This window comes from Cicer arietinum, chromosome 2, assembly GCF_000331145.2.
Source record: "Cicer arietinum cultivar CDC Frontier isolate Library 1 chromosome 2, Cicar.CDCFrontier_v2.0, whole genome shotgun sequence".
Lineage (NCBI taxonomy): Eukaryota > Viridiplantae > Streptophyta > Magnoliopsida > Fabales > Fabaceae > Cicer > Cicer arietinum.
In genome coordinates, this window is record NC_021161.2 from 38,273,882 (window position 1) to 38,293,890 (window position 20,009).

The 20,009-nt window shown below is 30.8% G+C and overlaps 4 protein-coding genes across 8 annotated transcripts; 2 read left to right on the top strand and 2 right to left on the bottom strand.

Annotated features, from left to right (window-relative positions):
• Nucleotides 1-2,627: 2,627 nt before the first annotated feature.
• LOC101511502 (ribosome biogenesis protein BRX1 homolog 1-like) lies at nucleotides 2,628-7,074 on the top strand. Its single transcript, XM_004490490.4, has 9 exons — nucleotides 2,628-2,792; nucleotides 2,897-3,129; nucleotides 3,795-3,936; nucleotides 4,185-4,263; nucleotides 4,448-4,572; nucleotides 4,827-4,928; nucleotides 6,051-6,119; nucleotides 6,212-6,310; nucleotides 6,541-7,074. Exons 1-9 carry the CDS (start codon nucleotides 2,643-2,645, stop codon nucleotides 6,670-6,672), a joined length of 1,131 nt encoding a protein of 376 aa, XP_004490547.2. The 5' UTR covers nucleotides 2,628-2,642; the 3' UTR covers nucleotides 6,673-7,074.
• A 299-nt stretch (nucleotides 7,075-7,373) lies between these two features.
• On the bottom strand, nucleotides 7,374-10,477 carry LOC101510320 (pathogenesis-related thaumatin-like protein 3.5). Its single transcript, XM_012712968.3, has 3 exons — nucleotides 9,029-10,477; nucleotides 8,201-8,471; nucleotides 7,374-7,960 (listed from the first exon to the last, which is right to left on the bottom strand). Exons 1-3 carry the CDS (start codon nucleotides 9,522-9,524, stop codon nucleotides 7,786-7,788), a joined length of 942 nt encoding a protein of 313 aa, XP_012568422.1. The 5' UTR covers nucleotides 9,525-10,477; the 3' UTR covers nucleotides 7,374-7,785.
• A 140-nt stretch (nucleotides 10,478-10,617) lies between these two features.
• Nucleotides 10,618-12,860, bottom strand: LOC105851632 (uncharacterized). The gene is made up of 2 exons (XM_012712969.2): nucleotides 11,297-12,860; nucleotides 10,618-10,926 (listed from the first exon to the last, which is right to left on the bottom strand). Exon 1 carries the CDS (start codon nucleotides 12,858-12,860, stop codon nucleotides 12,423-12,425), a length of 438 nt encoding a protein of 145 aa, XP_012568423.1. The 3' UTR covers nucleotides 10,618-10,926; nucleotides 11,297-12,422.
• Nucleotides 12,861-16,001: 3,141 nt separating this feature from the next.
• Nucleotides 16,002-19,556, top strand: LOC101508929 (probable ribonuclease P/MRP protein subunit POP5). 5 transcript variants are annotated; one of them, XM_004490484.4, is made up of 5 exons: nucleotides 16,002-16,258; nucleotides 16,363-16,570; nucleotides 17,417-17,609; nucleotides 17,738-17,875; nucleotides 19,082-19,471. In XM_004490484.4, the coding sequence occupies exons 3-5, from the start codon at nucleotides 17,435-17,437 to the stop codon at nucleotides 19,228-19,230; spliced, it is 462 nt and encodes a 153-aa protein (XP_004490541.1). In that variant the 5' UTR covers nucleotides 16,002-16,258; nucleotides 16,363-16,570; nucleotides 17,417-17,434; the 3' UTR covers nucleotides 19,231-19,471. The 5 variants fall into 5 exon arrangements, with proteins under 5 accessions (XP_004490541.1, XP_073220987.1, XP_004490539.1 ...); XM_073364886.1 differs by having other exon boundaries at nucleotides 16,002-16,570; XM_004490482.4 differs by lacking the exon at nucleotides 16,002-16,258 and having other exon boundaries at nucleotides 16,570-16,640; nucleotides 19,082-19,556.
• Nucleotides 19,557-20,009: the final 453 nt, after the last annotated feature.

Consider the following 20,009-nt stretch of genomic DNA (forward strand, 5'->3'; position numbering starts at 1 on the left):
ACAATGTCTTCAGTTGGATTTGTTGAAAATCTCATGGATCAATGCATATACCTAAAGGTTAGTGAGAGTAAAATTTGTTTTCTTATTCTACATGAGGTGAAACAATTTCTCTCTAAAAACTTTGATACGAAGGATATTGGTGAAACATCTTATAGCATTGGCATTAAGATCCATAGAGATAGATCTCAAGGTATTTTAGGTATATCACAGGAAACCTATATCAATAAGGTTTTAGAGAAATTTCAGATGAAAGATTGTTCATTAAGTGTTACTCCCTTATGAAGGGTGATAAGTTTGATTTGAACCAATGTCCTAATAATAATTTTGAGTGGGAAGAAATGAAGAAAATTCCTTATGATTATGTTGTTAGAAGCCTTATGTATGCTCAATTATGGACAAGGCCCACATTGCATTTTTGTTGGAATCTTATAAAGATATCAAAGTAATTCAGGTATTGACCACTGGAGAATTGCAAATATGTCAAGGTATCTTCAAGGAACCAAAGATGACATGTTTATGTATAAGCAAACATACAATTTAGACGTGACCGGTTATTCATATTGACTTTGTTGGTTGTGTTGATTCTCGCAAATCAACATCACGATACATTTTTTTATGGTTGATGGAGCTATTTCATGGAGAAGTTCTAAGCAAACCTTAGTTTCTACTTCTACTATAGAAGTCGAGTTTGTCTCATGTTTTAAGACTACTTCTCATGGTGTATGGCGTAAGAGTTTTATTTTAAAGCTTACAATCGTAGATTCTATTTCTATATAGAATACATTTAAAAACAATACAAATTCAAAATTGCTAAAATAAAAAAATAAAAAAAAGATAAATTTACGAACAGACTCATAACATCTAAGTTTATAGCACACAACAACAAAATTAATGTGTTTACAATGTGACAAAATTGAAATGTAACGAATCTTCATGTATCTGGATATGTAACGTTGGTGACGCTAATGAAATTTGTAATCTATCAAAGTTGATATAACAATATGAACCAAATGAACAACACACCAAGTGAGGAAGATCAAATAACGTTGAACTACAAACTCATGGAAAAACATGCAAATAAAATAAATTTATGTGAAATTCACTAATTTAGATTAAAAAAGAAAAAATCAAAACGATGTAAGAGGTGATTCTAGACCCAAAAAATCCCCAAAACCCCTCATTCATGTTGCAACATATTTATATGACTCACTTGATTTCAATATTCTTTATCTATATACTCTTTTATATTTTACATTATCTTTATGTTATTTTAATTAATTTTATAATATCGCTATAGACAACTCAACTCATGTTTGAGTTTATTTTAGAATTATGAAAAACTCAAATATTAAGTTATACGAAACCAAAATATTTTAAGAAGCCTTCTTCAAAATTCAAATATTTATTTATACAAAGTTATTTTCGTGCAAACCATTACTTAATTTCAGCACCAAACGACTCATAAATAATAAATTCATCATCTTTGAACCAACAATTTTTAACTAAGTCATTTACACATTTATTACTTCATGATACTCATAGACCACTTTAACCTCTCAATCAAGAATAAGAAGTTGGTGAATTATCTTAACCAATAAAAAAAATAAAAATGTAAGGTGAGAATGATATTTAAGCTAAATGAAAAAAATAAAGTAAGTGATGTGTATATACAAAAATTATCTCTTAATAATTTATTTGATGTACAAGATAAGACATAACATATGATTATCGTAATATACCTTGTCTCAATATAGTATTTGATAAGACAACAAAATATGATAAGTTAATATATTAATTTATTGATTTATTCTTATAAAATATAATTTAAAATTAACAAATTAAAATCAAATAAAATATAAATATAAATAAAAAATAATATTAAATTAAAATAATAAAATATTAATAATAAGTTTATAAAAATACGTATGAATTAATCACAAGGTAAATTTGTAATTTATATAATCTAAAAATATAAAACTAATTGATATAGAATATTTTAAAAATAAAATTATTATAAAAAATTAAAAAAATATGAATATGAATATAATTTTTTTAAGATTAAATATAATATTTTTACAAAGATAATTTTATCATTTACATGTATTACATACTATATTTTTATTTAGCTTATCTAACATATATAATATAATTGTTTAGTTAGTTGTGACTTTTTTAAACTAAAATTGTTTATTTAGAAGTATTAATTAATTTTTTAAAATTGTTTAATTTGTTAAGAATTTTTGTTAATTTAAAAAATGTTATTAGTTAATTTAAAAATATAAATAATTGTTTCACAGGATAATTTTATAACTTGAATATAATATATATATATATATATATATATATATATAATATTATTATAAGATGCGTTCCAAAAATATAATATATCGTATTTCTATTTTATTTTTATATCTAATTTTCTATTCAATTTAAAAACTTAGAAGTTGACTTATTCTAATCAACCCATATACAATAACTAAAAAACCAAACTATGTATTCGGATGTATAATTATAAATCGAATACTATTTTTTATTTTTTTATTTAAATCAATGTCAAAAGAAAAATTTATATTTAATGCTTAATATATCTAAAAAATATAAAGAGAATATATGAAAAAAAAAGAAAAGAAAATTGGAACTCAATGTGGCATGAACCTAGAAGTGGGCTTTTTATAACCCACCCAAACTGGCCCATATCCAACTCAACTTTCCTACAATTCATTGTTGCCTTTCTCTCAGCTCATTCATCGCAACCTAACGCCGCCGCCACCGCCGACGAAAAACCACCAACGGTACCACCCTGGCACTTCTCTTTCTCTTTCATACTCTCTCTTATACTTTTATGATTGTGTTGTTCTGTTCTCCTCATATAGTGCAAATGGGTTGGGTATGACAGATTTTTACAGTACAAACAAACATGGGGAAGAAGAGAAAAGCTTCTGAGCCATTGGCTGTGCCTAAAAAAGATGATGCTGCTCCTGAGAGACCAGTTAGGACTCTTTTGGGATGGAAGGATAAGAATGAAGTTAATAATGATGATGTTGTTGAAGTTAAGGATAATGGTTCTTCACCAATATTTAGGAACAAAGAGAAAGTTTTGGTTACTTGCTCTAGGCGCATTATTTATAGGTTGGTTAAACCACAAACTTATATGCTCAATTCACTTTCATTATAACTGTGTTTAGTGTAAATGTTTTTTTCTTAGAAAATTGATTAGTATTGCTAAGTTTTGTAGTAAAGTATTGTGTTAAGTTTAAAATACTTATATTAATTGGAGTGGTGAAAACTAATGTAGTAGTAGTTTTTTTGAAAAAGTAGTAGTTAAGTGGTTAGGTCTACTATTTTTTTGTCTTTAACCATCCCTTTGGTAATCCAGAGTTTGACTAAGAGTGAAGTAAAACTTGACAAAAATTTATTCTAGCTAGGGTTTAAACTCGGGTACTCATGGTTGATTCGTTTTTAACTAAAACTCATCAATCACTGGAGCCCAACCACTTGGTCGGTAGTTAGGCGTACTACTTGATTAAACAAGAGTCTTATTGGAAAAAAATAATAAATTATATAAAATGATAAATAGTTTGAGTCAAAGAATTATTCCTAATAATGAGATGGAGTTAGTATATGAGATTATGATTGTTTGGAATTTGGATTAGCTAATTGTGTTCATAAAAGAATATAATCAATTTTTTTTTTGTGCGTGGAAAAATTAAGCACAAAGAAACTTTTGATTTGTCTTGTGGGTTAGTTTTTGAATATGGTATTGATGGGGTGGAGAGTTTTTAATGAATTTACAGGTATAGGCATTTGATGTTGAATTTGGTTTCGCTTCTACCTCATTGCAAGAAGGATAACAAGGTTGAATCAAAGGAAACTAAAGGTGCCACCCTCAACGAGCTAGTTGAGCTCCAAAACTGTTCCTCTTGTTTATTTTTTGAGGTATTCTTTTTATATGTCACAAGGTTTTTCAGTGTTAAGCCAAATATGCATTACACTTACGAGTTATGCTGATGTTGCGTTTGAATATTTTCTGATCTGTTTATGGTGTAAGGAATTATGTTATTGGTTATAAATGTTAGTATTATTATTTAGATAACATGTTACGTTCTTAATATGGACCGAGTCTAGTCGCCTTGTGACATTCTGATAACTGTCTGATCTTCCCCCTTTGTATTTATGAATTTCAGTGCAGGAAGGCAAAAGATCTTTATCTTTGGATGTCAAAATGTCCCAATGGCCCATCCGTAAAGTTTTTAGTTAGTGCCGGTAATATTCTCATCCTTATCTTATGGTTACTACCAAAACTAATTTCCTTCCTTGCTATGATTATATAGTCTTCTTGGGTCATTATTCTTGTTCTTCATTCTTCTAATTGAATTGTGATTGATAATTAATTCTCTCTCTCTGAGGTCAATTTACTAGTTTCTTTTTTACCTTCATTGATTTTCAGTGCACACAATGGAGGAATTGAAGCTAACTGGAAATCACCTAAAAGGTTCCCGGCCTCTTTTGACATTTTCAACAAATTTTGAAAAAGATGCATACTGGAAACTTTTGAAGGAGATGCTGTTACAGGTATTTAGCTGATTCGTCTACTATGTACCATTTTTGATACACTGAGTGAAGGTTATATATACTTTCAATAATACCATCTTAGTTTGATGCTTTGTGGTGTCGTGTTGTATGAAATGCTAGTATAATTGAAAATTGTTTTATGTGCACTTTTCTGATGTATTTGTGTCTCTTTATAGTTTATGTCTTTTAAATAATTGAAGTATAAACAATTTGATTGGTGCTACTGCTGATATACTTTTCCTTCCTTCATACAGATATTTGAAACACCAAAGGACCATAGAAAGGCTAAGCCTTTCCATGACCACGTTTTTGTTTTCTCAATAGTTGACGACCATATATGGTTCCGAAATTATCAGGTTTGTATTTGTATTTGCACAATATCTAAACAATCGGCATACATAACTTTTTTGAATTTTGCATTAGTTTAGAGTTTAAAAAATAAGTGTAGCCTTCTGATTATAATTAGTTAATTACATTGATTGTTTTGGTTATCCATAGATTATTGATTGAAGTGAAATTGAGACGAAAAATCTAAAATTTTCTCTGCTGTGATTTGAACCTTACTGACGAATAAATTGGGTTTCTAATTATTTCAATATTTAAGAATTAACCATGTGTTCCTTCCTTAGACTTTAGTATATGAAATAAAAATATGCTTTAACAGTTAACACAACTACTTTGAAGACCTAGAGAATAATGACTATTATGGTAAGATTTCAAATTTGATGTTAAGTCAATGCAAAACCTTTTATTCTATCAATAAAGAGTCCACTACATTATTGTTTACTAAGATTACATGGAAACCTTTCAATTTATTTTCTTTTTCATAAAGTGGTTCCATATGGTTCACTAACGGTGTAAAACATCTAAAATTGACAATGGTTCAAATTCCAAGAAGCTCAAATACATAATACGGCATGACACTAATGTAGGGATATGGGGAATTTTTAGAAATAAAGATACGACAATACCAAGATATGTCGATTTCAATGTTTGTAAGAAACATTCACTATGCTAATTGCATAATACATAAACCTATCAGTAGTCAAATATATGATAATCACTCAATTTATCAAATGTACTTGTGATCATAACAAGTAGGCATAGTTCCTACCTTTCCCCCACTTATATCAGATTATATTTAGTTTTTTAAGAAGTATCAAAGAATATCTAAGAAGTATTGGTGGCAATACTGGACACGTATCAGGGCATCACATACGAGTCGGACACCAAACTTTCCTATTTCTGAAGTGTCTGGGCTTCATAGCTGCAATTGCATTATTGAATTATCTTTCCTATTTAGCTATTTTACAATGTATTGAGGCGTTTTAATAAATTAAACAAGATAGTGTATCATATACTGCTAGTACATTTGCGTTCTTGCGAATACGGCTTCACAATGTTATTCTTATTTTCTGCTCCATGTTGATATTAATGCTTACCAAACAATAAGAAATGACATCTTTATTCCAATGCAGATATCTGTTCCACATAATGAATCAGACAAATTACCTCGAGGAGGCCTTGATAAAATGACATTGATTGAGGTATGAAAATCTGCTTAATGATTTTGTATTTTGATCTGTCAATTCCAATTTTTCCCTTAACATATGTGTGTGCAAAAAAACTACTTGTTTAGGTTGGTCCACGGTTCTGCTTGAACCCAATTAAAATATTTGGTGGCAGTTTTGGAGGCCCAACTTTGTATGAGAATCCATTCTATGTCTCACCAAATCAGGTACTAACCAACATATTCTCAATTTATACCAGTGTTGTTAAATAGCGGTGCTATAGCATAGCAGAATTTGAATAAACCACTATTGTTGTGATACGCCATTTAGTACAAGATATTGCATAGCGCCGAAATTTGAACAAACTCCTAACAATTTGCGGTTGACAACAGTGATTTATACTCATAATTTCTCTAGTGTTCTACTGAAAATAACTATATCATCTTGGTTGTTGTAGATTCGAGCTTTGCAGAAAAAGAAGAAAGCTGGAGCGTTTGCAAAGAAGGTGAAAGCAAAGACAAGGAGGAAATTGCATGAGATGTCTAATCCTCTGGAGCCTGATGAGTTTGCAGATATGTGGAAAGATTAATCTTAAATACACGTGCCATTTTCACTGAAAGTTAGAATGAATGAACATTTGACCTTATATGATTCCAGCAAGAAATTGCAATTTTTGGTTGGCAGCCCATGCTTTACAGCAGATTTTGATGTTATGAATCGGTTTATATGTTCGATTGGTTATAGGAGTTGTACTTTTGTTTATCATCAAACCATGATCTTTAAACAAAAGGTAGATTTCTTTGAATCTGTAATGTTGTTTTCTTTGATTCTTGGGGGAACCTTTTCCTACCCTTAGTTGTATTATTATGGTTTTCATTGCTCAATGGTCCTAGATGTGCATGTCTTCGGTAACATTGGAAAATGTATGTTTAGAGATATCAACATTAAATTAGTCTGTTACAGTCACAATTCACAAAGGGTTTTCTGATGAGTGACGGGGACTACTGATTTCCATTCATAATTTTGAAGTCACAATTGTAAAGAAATGGAAAGCATGTCTAATCATTATTATGCATTAAATTATTTGATTTTGTAAAAATGAGTTTAATTTCTCAAAATAACTGAGATCTATTTAAGATATTGGTTTTTTCCAACGTGTTTTTTTCCTAATGCACTGGAGGATTAAACACTCGATTAAATGGTAAAGATATCCAAACATCTACTACTTGTGACCCTATACCATAATGTGAATATCTTGTGAGGTTAGTTACCACCTGAGAAATAACAAGGAAAAGAACAAACATTAATCAAATGAATCAAAATACCATTGTTTCTTCTTGGTGCCATGAAAGGTTATATAATATTCAAATCTTAAATTTGGCTATACAACTACGGAGTGACTTCAATTTGAGTTTCTTTATAGTCCTGGTTACATTGCAAATAACTTGCTATTTTATTAATTTATTTCAAAGTTTCTCTTTTTTTTTATTGGATGATTTACAGAGGTAAATTGAAAATATGGCTAGCTTTTGTTTAGCAGAGAGATCTTGTTGAGTCTCTGCATTTACTTGCTTCCTTAAGATTCTTCACATGATTCATTTTCACTGCTTATCATATCCATGTCCTTGTGTAGACCTTTTCCATATTGTTCCTTTCTAATAACTTTCCAAGAAAACATGTGTGATTTTCTACTAGCATTACTTCATATCGGTGGCCAAGTCTTTGCTATCATCACATAGATTGTGGCAACTAAGAGAAATATTGTCACTTGAAAGGGCAAGATAATACTTGAAGAACTGTCTTGCTGAACCTTCTCATAAAGCAATCCAGTTGATGCCGGTGGTGGAGGAGGAAATGCATCATTTGGTTTGGTAATCCTGTTATAATGTAAAATGTTAAATTGAGAGTTAGTCTGTTTAGCATCACAATGAGTTTGTCAGAATCACGGTGAGTCACCGTGATTTTACAAAATCTACAACTTTTAACTTTTCAAAATCATGATAGCTCATCGTGATTATGGCAAATACTTCGTAATGACAAACATGCACTTAGTGTATAATGTTAGAAAAATTTGCAAGTGAATGGAAACTCATAATAATAATTTGAGGAGCAAATACTTGTTGTTGGTAGGACAGAAAACAATGTCATATTCATAAGCTTTGCAAGTGAAAGTGCTGGTTCCATCATCAAATGCATAGCTATAAGCTCTTGGACAAGCCTTCTTGAAAATTGTGGAATAATAAGAGGGCTGGCATGTTGTTGGGTTTGCAAATTGTCCACTGCAGCAGTACTGATCTGATCCAAATGCTTCACAGGCACTCCTACACCCAACTACATTATCTTGGTATCCTTCATTACCACCGACTACTTGAAGTTCTTTTGGACAACCTATAACATTTGTAATTTTTTAATGAAAAAAGTACTCTGGTCATTCTACGGTATGTGATGACATAAATTGTCCTGTACTTTCGGACAACAAAAAGTTAATAGTTTTTTCAGATGTGTACATCTAATCTCATGTTAGGTCATATAATGTTTTTCCATGATATTTACTTTTTATATTAGGTTCCTATACAATAAGTATCTTTCAATTTAATCCCTATGAGCCCAGTTTTCAATGCTTGCCTATGTCTATAAATATGTGCATGTGACTTTTACGGTATACAACTTAGGTCAGGTGTTTGGCTGTTCATATAAAAATAGCCAAAAATTGAAGCTACAATAGCTGGAAAAATAGTGGAAAAGCACTCCATGATGTCGGCCTTGAGGTTAGACACTTAGACTGTGGCGCCAATCGGTTAGGGCGTTGTGGTAAAATGGCTGTTAGTGTCACTCTAGTAATAATTTCCCTGCTCCCCAAAAACATTTTTAAAGAAAGAAACATGTTCTATGGAAAGCAATAAATTATTGATTTTTCTATGGCCTCATTAATTTAGAATTCATACCTCTGTTGATATCAGTGACACAACCTGTGGCATTACAGATAGTACTACCATACACACCTCTTGGCAGAACAAGCAATGGAAGATTGTATCCATCAACCATACTAACATCATAGTAATCTTGATCATTCCCTTGACCAAGTGTAATCTCAAAGAGTGAAGTAGGTGGAGCTGCACCATTCCCATCACATTCTAGTCTTCCACCACAATCACCTGTTTGGCATTTCCCAATTCCCGTTGCATCAAATGTGCAGCCCGTCCTCGCCCATATCCGGCCCGACCAACCCGGAACGCTGGCTAGTTTCACAGATTGGCCCGAGTCAAGCTGTAATCCAGTCGTAGGAAGCGGTGGCGTTCCTGCGCCGGCAAGCGTGCCAGGCCATATTGTATAAGGGCAGTTGTTGGTTATGGTGAATATGCTAGAGAAAGAGGAACATAACAAAGTATAAAGGACATAAAAGAAACTTAGGAGCTTCCAAGATACAATAAATTTTGACATTATCAATTATTGTAGTTGTTTGTTATTATGTAGTTGTGTCTTTGAGGGAAGAACTAGAAATAATTGTTCATAGATGAGTTAGAAATATGGATAATAATAATAATAGTGTTCCTCATATTTGTTATATAAAGTATTGTGTATAAAAAAAAAAACAAAACGTTCGTTGCTTTGATGAAATTCTTAGCCGCAAGACTATCTTCATGGGTTTAGTATTTCTTTTTAATGTGGATGGCCTAATTTAGAAGAAATTCTTTGCCTTAGATATTTTTTCATTGGGAAAAATGAAAATGTGCAAATAAGGAAATCTATGTATGAAAATCTATGACAAGAGAATCGTGTCACGAAATGGGGATTCGAGGTAGCAAAAAGTTGGCAAGTTTATAGGATGATCCTATAAAGAAGTGACCTATGATTCCTCAAAGATAGAACAAGGTTGACTAGGAAAACTTGTTTATGCATAATAGTATTCTTTCCCTCGAGAGTAAATCAAACTACTCCCTTTGACCTCTGAGCAGTGACTTTAAAACAATGACATATACCAACTATTGAACTTTAATTATGTGAGGTTAAAGATAAAAGAACAAATTTTCTAACGTAGATTTGACGACGCCCTTTAATTTTTATTATCAATTATTCCCGTTGGGAGACTAGCCCCACCTCAAAAACTTCTGGATGGAAGCTGGTAGGTAGAATTTGGTGTTAATTTTTTCAACTTAAACACCTACATGTAACACTAATAAGGAAAAAATTGAAAGTTCTTAGGCACATTTTTATTGAATTTCATATCATGTTGAAAGTAGAAATTTCTATTAGGCAGTTCAATTTAGAGGGTTGGCACAATGGTAACATTGTTGTGCAATTCACGGGTTCAAATTCTAACAGTAGCCTCTTTTTGGAGGAAGTATGATTGCAATCATAACAATCATAAAGTAAACTGATTTTTATTTAATTTCATATCATTTTTCTTTAATAAAAATCATCATTACCAATAAAAAATTTCAAACCTGTTTTATATTAGTAGTTTGCTAAAATGCTGGCATAGGTGGTTGGCATTAAAACAAAAGACAAACAAAACATCCACCACCATAATAGCTACATGAAAATTAACAACTCTGGATTTCATTGATTGAATACTTATTACTTTCAATACATCAAAGTTGAAGGAAAAATTGATATTACAATCTTCTAGCTTCACAAATATGCCAAGAATGTAACAAAGTATGAAATTTAGCAGATACCATGAACAAGGCAATTCAGAGATGAATTTACTTTCAAAAACAGCCTATTACTTTCAATCCTTCAACACAATATGCAGATATCACAGAGTAGTAGTGACAACAATGATATATGTTCTTGGTGACGGCACCCCTTTATTTGTTCAATGTCACCTCAAAGACACAGTCTACAAGAAATAGATCATATAATGGAGAAGTCAAACACAATGAGGTCTGAAATTTCACTGAGAATTACTCCGTCCTACCACTATTATAAGCAAAAATACTATTTTCAACGCAATTAAGAAAGTCAGTTAAGTGCAACTAAATTGTCCTTTTGATATTTAGTGGAAAAACTCGCTAATTTCACTTGAATGCCAAACGCTCAACTACCTACATTAAATGTTTTTGAATTAAAGGAATGATAAATTAGGAATAATAGTATTAAATAGTTTCAAAATAGTTAACTTTTGCTTATAAAAGTGACTGAAATTTGATACTTTTTTTGGCTTATAATAATGACCAGAGGGATTAATAATTAAGATTACCGATACCTACTTTCCAAATGGTGTCTTTATCATCTTTCAACAGTGTCATAACTGTTCTCGCCTCATTTATTTGGGCATCTTGTAGTGTCAAGACATTCTTTTAACCCTTTCCTTCCCCATTCTCTAAACTTCAACTAAGAAAGAGACTTGAGTCAAAGTTTCAATGCCTGTGCCTACATCAAGAATATGAAACATTTATCAATATTTCATGTTATGATAACATAGGGAAAAACTATATCATAAGAAATCATTCAGTAAAGCAACACAAATTTTTGAAGGCTCCTTCTTAGCACATGCTTCAAAACCTGCACAATTTACATTCAACTCACACAACCAATTGTCAATAAAATTCAAACAACACCAAAAAGATAACAGAAACTTAATTAAGACAAATGCGAATGAGAACTAGTATCATCTTCCTTGACCCTGTAACAGAGGAAGAGTTAGTAAACCAGTCTTCATAATAACACCAAAAACCTGCATATGAAGAACTGGAGAGAACCTGAGTTCACAGAAGTCAAGGTTATCAGTATAACCCTAAGTAGATTTATCAGAAGGGGAAAGATTAATACTTGTTTTCAGCATTTTCTGTTCTAACAGAATAATAGAAAACAAAAGTGGACGAATACAAGAAGAGTACACCAACTAATCCTAGAATATGGCTGCATGGCGATTACAGACACATAGGAAACTGAGAGTCAGCTAAAATAGAACAGAGTTACGATCGAGCACATTGCTAATATTTACATAAACCAGGTCCAAATTAAATTTGAGCATCATAAAAGAAGGCCAGAATCAATCCTGTGGTAAGCTATAACAATCAGCTTCTCAGTAAGCTAGCAAGAATTTGATGTCAATTCAAGTCTCATAACTGTGTATCCACAGCCAGCTCAAATCTTCATTCAACATAGTCAAGCTACTTTAAATACTGCATTACATTATTACTAGAAATATAAGGAAGTCCTACATCAAATGGGGACACATCGTGTCCACCAATCAGCGACTCATAATTGTTCAAGTTCTGTTATGGATACTCATCAGATAGAAAAAGCAAAAAAAAAAAAAAAAAAAAGAAAAAACTTCAAAGGGATAATGGAAATAATAAAAGATCTCCTTCAGTTATTATGAATCGATATCTAGTTCGTGTCCATGCCATCTCCAACTTGGCTGCAGATAGGACTGACAGCAGAGAAAGATCTCTCGAAAGGAGAAGGATGGAACTGTGCATCCCGCCTACGCTTACAACCATAGTTATCGACGGGTGAATTCTCCACGTCGAGCTTCCTGCGAACGCCTCTCACGGCTTGCTCCTCTGTTGGAGTTAGGGGAAAAATTTGACGACTTGCTAGGCATAGAGAGCTATGGTTATCATACAGAATTCTCTGGTTACAGTTTTTATCACAGATGTGAGTCAGCCCTGTCAGCTTGCAGCGAAACATGTTTCCAATAACACGTTCATTTGCGCATTTCCAGTCGCATTTGTGAACAGGACTTGGACCACCTTGGCCCAAAATACTCGACAGATAAATAACATTTGAAGGAGCTGCAACCATAGAATTTCCATATACCTCCATTTCTTCTTCTAAGATTCCAATTGAATAAATTCCAACTTTAAGGCCTTCCCTGAATGTCTGCAGGGCCCACCACAACAACACATAATTCAGTCAAACTCAACAGAAACTGATCTAAAACTCTCCTATAACTGACCAACCTTAACTCATACACTAATTTTCTCTTAAACTTCCTTCCAACAATAAACCAATTTCATACTCATCTACAACTAATTATTCCCTTTCAATAAAACAAGGTTCTAACAACAGAATAGTGTTAAATGAGAAAACCATATAATAAATTAGATCATATCCACTGATGTAACAACTGATGAAAAAGGGAAAACCTAACACACAAAATTAACAATCTTTTATCAAACATTACAAAAAATGGAATTTTGCAGATCACAAAATGAGAAAATGCCAAACGGATTTTCAGAACAAATATCAAATTCACAAAGGGAATATAAAATAACTGTATATGTTAATCATCATTATTTATGTCTCTTAGGCTAATAAGACAAACCACGCTTTTCACCAACAAAAAAAAAAAAGACAAACCACACTCACTCTAGGAGCAAACAAATATCCACATGTGGTAGATCTAAAGCAAAAACAATTATAATTTACAAACAACATAATTAACACAAACTATAGAATACATTTTTAACATACAACAATTTCAGGCACATACCTAACCACAAAATAGTCATGAACACACCCTGATCATTTTAGAAACAAATCCTCAATAATAATTAATTCTTTTCAATAAATAATTAAAAAAAAGAATTAAAAAAACTGTCAATACAGAAGCATGCTTAAATGAAAAAAATAAAAAAAATAAAAAAATAAAAAAAATAAAAAAAAATAACAATTGAACCAAATTATAGCAGAAGAAAAAATGAAGGAAAATATTCTCACATGTTAATTCAACAAAGTCAAACTTCAAAGTCTTCCTCCACAATATACCTACAAAAATGAGGAAAGAGAAACACCAAACAAATGAAGAAAAATAAATAAAAACTTAACTCTCTCTCTCTTCCTCTTTCTCTCTCTCTCTCTATCTCTATGCTAACAAAAAATTGAAATAAGCAAGGAATGAAGAAGAATGAGTCCGAGTATTTATAGAAACCAAAACACTCGCGGTCACTGTGGACTTGTGGGTGGGACATATATAAATATATACGACAAAACTAAATGCGTGTTAAATTTCGGGTAAATGGTGATCCAAATGCGACATATGTTCATTTTGGGTCGGGTCATATTAGGTGTCAGCGTTTCCATCAATTTTGGATTAACTATCGGATCCAACTCCAAACTTCTTTCTCCACCCGTCACTTTTTTATTTATTAATAATTCATTATTTAATATTGATAATAAAATAAATTATTAAAAAAAAGATGGATTTATTTTGTATGCACAGAACAGTTACTATATTCGTTTTTGACATAGACATCGAATTACATGCCCACTGATCATGTCCAATATGTATGTGTAAAATAGAGAATTATATGCACAGTTAATATAGTTTTGTTATATATTACTTTTGATTAAAGCAATTGATAAGAGAAATATAAAAAAATTATATTATATTTATAGTAGAAAGAGTTAATTATATTAATAATAAATTATGAATATTTATATAATCAATTAAATAAATAATTAATTATTATAAAATAATTGACTAATTAATATAAGTAATTAATCAACCTAATTAAATAACCAATTAATATAATTAACATTATCTTAGATTATAATTTATATATTACATTTTGAGCTTCGAAAATATCAAGCAAAAATGTCGAAAAAGACATTGATTATAAAAATATATGAAATATTAAAATACATCGATTAAGTGATTTTGAAATATCGAAAATAAATCAGTTAAAATATTTTGAATGTTAGAAATACACCGGTTGAGATTTTTGAATGTTGAAAATATATCAGTTAAAATATTTTTGAATGTCAGAAATACAACGACTAAAATATAATTTTTGAAAAGATTTATTCTTATTTTGAAATAAGAACAAGAAATATTAAAATTCAATCTTGTTTCTTTCTTTTTATGTTGTATTAGATGTTGAATTAAATCTATACTTCCATGCAAGATCTTCTCTTGCCTTTTTTTTTTTATTTTGAATGAAATCATGTGCAAATTTTTTGTAATTAGTTTGCATTTTTAATTGAGAATTCAATTATGGATTTTTTTCCTTCTTGGTAATCTTGCTTTTTTTGTTGGTTAGTATTGAATCTATAGTCTATACTTTCATGCAAGATCTTTGGTTGCATTTTTTTTAATGTTAGATTGACTAAAAAGAAATAATTTTATCACCATTTGTTGTTGGTGTTCTTGAAAATTCTTCAACAAATACACTCAAATAATCTATAGTCTAAACCCTAAACCCTCAAACAAACTCTGAATTATTAAAATTTTACTTTCTTATAAATTAGAGGATTAAAACAAAAAAAGGATTTAATTTATTTATATTTAGATTTTTTACACCATCAATAAAATCAAAAAGTTATTAAATTATTAAAAATATTTAATTTTAGTCATAAATATTTATAAAATTAAAATATTATGAGCGATATTTTCCTTTAATGATGTATACAAAGTAATCCCTAAAATTTGATGTCACAAATCAATTATTTCTTATAAGAAAAATGATTTTGATTATTTTATTTATTAGATAAGGTTTCGATATTCTATACATAAAAAAATGATTTTAATATTATTATAATAAAAATTAATTAAATAATTAAATTCAAATAATTAATAAAATTTATTTAAAGATAAATGCTTCAATAAATTTTGATTTCTTTTTATAATTCAATATAATTTAAATTTAAATTTAAATTTTAATTAAAATAATTTTAAAATAACTTTTATTTCTTTATATGAAATTTTAATTATTAGAGTTTTATTTTTTTAAAGATAAAAATTTAGACAGAAATAATAAAAAATTTGATGATTTGATTTATTTATAAAATATATTATCCAACGAGTTCTATCTCTCTTAGTTTCGATAAGAAAAAATAAATATAAATATTTTTACAACTTAATATACTGTAAAGTTTTCTTACTTTAATAATTTTGGCACAAAAATAATTAAAATCTTTATACATATTTTGTACGGGACGTATCCCGCAACAAATCCCCCACGCTCTGGGACGTTGATAAAATTTAAAAGTCACCTTAATTTTTATTTTTTTTTTTGCTAAAATCAATTTTTTATAAAAAATCGTGAAGATTCAATCTTGCACTAACTAGTACCAAATCATCGTAAGCAGTGAAAAGGGAGACTGAATCACGACGACAACGTCGCCGCCATCCACGGGAGCACCGCCGCACCATTCTCTGCCTCCGCTCCTTCGTAACATCGTACTGTCACACCCCTGCAGCAACGTCGCGTCGTTCCACCGTAATCCTTGCGTTTCAATCTCAATGTGCACAATTATTTTGGGAGAAGCTAGTTTTTAATTTGTTTAAGTGTTTTTTATTACTATATTTCTGTTTAACTGTTAGATTAATCCGGCGGCTGAGATTATTGAAGGAGGGGATCAGGATTCAGTTACCTACCTACCTCCACCGATATTTTCACGTCAATAAAAAACAATAGTGATCTCCGCTGAAATTAATTTCCACCGTTAGATTGGCTAGGCGTATCAGATTTACAATAGATCCTCGACACCCTATTTCTCCCTCTCTCTTCTAGGTTTTCCGATTCTCACAGGTTGGTCCTCTGCAACTTTACTTCGCAATTGCTCTGAATTTTCTGAGTTTTGGTTCGACTTTTTGCACTAGTTAGGTTTAATTTACATTATGGGTTTTTAAAATTTGATTTTTGTTCGTGTTATTTTTTTTGGTTGGTTCTGATTGGACTTAAGTTTTGATATATTGGTTAGTTGTTTTGTGAATATTGAGATTTATTTTCAGCTTTGCTTTGCTTTGTTTTTTTTGTTTTTGTTGTTGTACTGCTTGTTTTTTTTTTTTTGTTTCCTTCAAATTTTCTGGGATTTTATTAGTTTGATTTATGGAAGGTTTTAAATTGCGGTTGCATTAAAGTAACGGCAACAAAAGCATCACTATCTTCAATTTTGTGGATAATCACGGTCTTATGTAATTTATGTGACCTCAATCGTGGCCGCGTTGCAGTCGCAGAGACATTGAAAACTCTAATGCTAGGGATTTGGCTCCACCAAAGTGAAAAATTAGTAAAGAGAGTTAATCAATGGTTGATTTCGTAACCACCCTTGATTAATCATATATATCATATATGTGCATGTAATATTAACTCTTGGTTTTCTTTATCAATAGTTGATACTACTTACTTTATTCTCTAAAGTAAAGTGAATTGCTCACTTTAGAGAAGTTTCATCTAAGGTTGTGGACTGCATTCTAGTACATAGAGGTTGTTGTAGAATTTTATGAGATTGTGCAATCCAATGATCTTGATTGAAAAAATATGTTTGTCCATCATTGACTGCCTATAGTGGTGGTTCATGCTATTATTTGTTGTCAAATTAATAATAATATACCATATTGATTTGTGTTCTGATAATTTGGAACTTTGATTTAGGGTTCTAGGAAAAGGGTCATGGTGTTCAAGAACAGGTACATGGTGATGGAGGTTTTTATGAATCCTAACAGGGACCAAGTTTCGGGTGATTCTATTATAATTACCCAGTTTAATATCTCCAATGCTATAAAAGATAGCATTTTGGTTAATTTTGGGGAGTGTGGTTTGGCTTCATCGTTGGGATCATTTCAGGGTGAGTAATTAACAGGTTGCTGATAAACTCTTCTTGTATTGTTTTCTTTCTGTTTACTAATTTCTTCAAGTTAAAGTCTATTTATCATATCTTTGATGCTTTTCTCACTATTGGGTCTCTGTGTGCAGTCAAATATGTGAATCCAATCACTAATGTGTGCATCATTAGGGCTTCAAGGGAGGAGTATGAAAAAGTATGGGCTTCCATTACAATGGTCAGAAGTATTGGAAATTACCCAGTTTTGTTTAATTTGCTTGATTTATCTGGTAAGAGCAAATACTGCATGATTGACATTCTTTGTTTTTCAATTTTAATTCTTTTGAATATTATGAATATGAATTCACAGAATTCTCATGAAGTATCTTCTTTGTCACTAGCTTTTTATTGTAAATTCTTTTATGACAACATTGGAATAGCCAAAATGGGGTGTGTTATATAGTTTCTTAAGGGAAAGGATAATTGAGAAATTCTGGTAGTTATTCATCATGTTATTGAGTTTGATCCGGAGTAGAGTTTGCTTTACTATTTGCAATCATGAAGTCCTGTTATATGGAAGAAATAGAACACTACTTATGTCAGAAATCAATTTCTTATTATCTTTCCTGTCACATGAATCTATCATTCAATCACAACACAATTGAATGCCTTCATATTTCATAACCAGAAGGCTGTCCCCTCATTGTGGATTATCATCTATGATGAAATTTATCACCAAATCTAATTTATTACCGATTGATTTGCCTTGATTACAACCTATAAAAATCTAATTTTTACCAATAAATCAGGGCACCTGTAGTGAGTAATAGTAAATGTGAGTACTCTGGGATATAATGTAGAGAAATATATGTGCTTTTAGTTTCTCGGAAATAATGGATAACCATTACTATAAAGACTAACTAACACCAGTTTTGTCAAATAGCAGCTATAGCAGCAGAACCTGAACTAATCGCTATTGCTCTGCGATATGCTATTTAGTACAAATTTTTGTCAAATAGTAGCTATTGCGGCCTATAGCATTATAGCATAGCGAAATTTGAACCAACAGTTATGTTCCGCCATCCGCAATTGACAACATTGAGTAACACTAATTTTTATAGGTTGTAATCAAGGCAAATCGCGTGACAATTTGATAGAATGTCATGACTGTGTTTTTGTACTAACTTTTGGAAGAAAATTGGTTCACAGGAATTTGATATGGTTTGGCACGGACTATGTTTTATAAGATTTAAATATGGATTCGTCACTTTTCTAACTTCCCAATTAAGAGAAATTAATTCTATCCTTGATGCATCACCTTATCATGTTTAGCATATTAGTTTGTTTTACAGGACTGTATGTTTACCATCATCTCAATGAAACTCTGGTCTTTTCTCTGTTTCATTAATTTGAGCTTGCCACTGGCCATATGCATCATACCGCCTTTTCAATTATGAACATATAAATCCTAATATGAAATGTTACCTTTGGTTCAGGAAATTTAAAGGCTACTAAAACTGCTGCTTTAAAGTGTGAGGAAGCAAAATTTCAGCAGTACAAACTTATGGTTGGTGATCGATTATTAGCCGAGGATACTCATCGCATGAATAATTATATTGCAAAAATCGAAGTTTTGGAGCACTGAATATTTGGCCACTAAGCTTTCACAGTTTCTTGCAATTAGTCCGTGTCCAGTCACAAATTGCTCACAATTCTTGAAGTTTAAATCTGATTCTCGATAATCATAAGCTTAATCTTATTTACGCTAGTTCAGTGCCAACTATTTTGGCAGAAGGTGCAATCTTCTGTTTAGGTTCGATTTGTGGTTTTCCTAGCATATGGTATAATTATTATGCTTTAACCATGAGAGAAGAGGCTTGCGAAAATGTGTAAATTTCTACAAAAATGGTTGCGTAGTTGAATACAAAAGAAAACTGTATGCCAGAAGAAAAAATTCAAACCAGTTAAATATATTAACTATGAACTGGAACCAGTTTTTTCTTTCTGAGAGAACTAGGGCCAGTTTGGATTGAGCTTATTTAAGCTTATCAATTGGACTATTCAAACGATGATAACAAAATAATCACTTATAAAAACATCTTATGATATGTGTATAAATTGTTTTCAACTAATTTTCATGAGCTATTTTTTTTACTAAAATATAATTTAATTTATTATTCATAAATGTTTATGTTTACGCTACATGTAAGCCTATGTATATAAATGTTAAATAAAAAACTATCAAATAATCTTATGCTCGACCTTTTTATTTTGTCAAAACAATCGACCACTTGAAAAATTCAACCTAAATCTTGTATGGGCCTCTTAATTCTCTTTGGATTCAACAAATATGTTAAAATTAGGAGGCCACTTTCATAGTTTACAAAGTTTCGACGTTTATCTTACTTTTGGATTTCGAAGGTT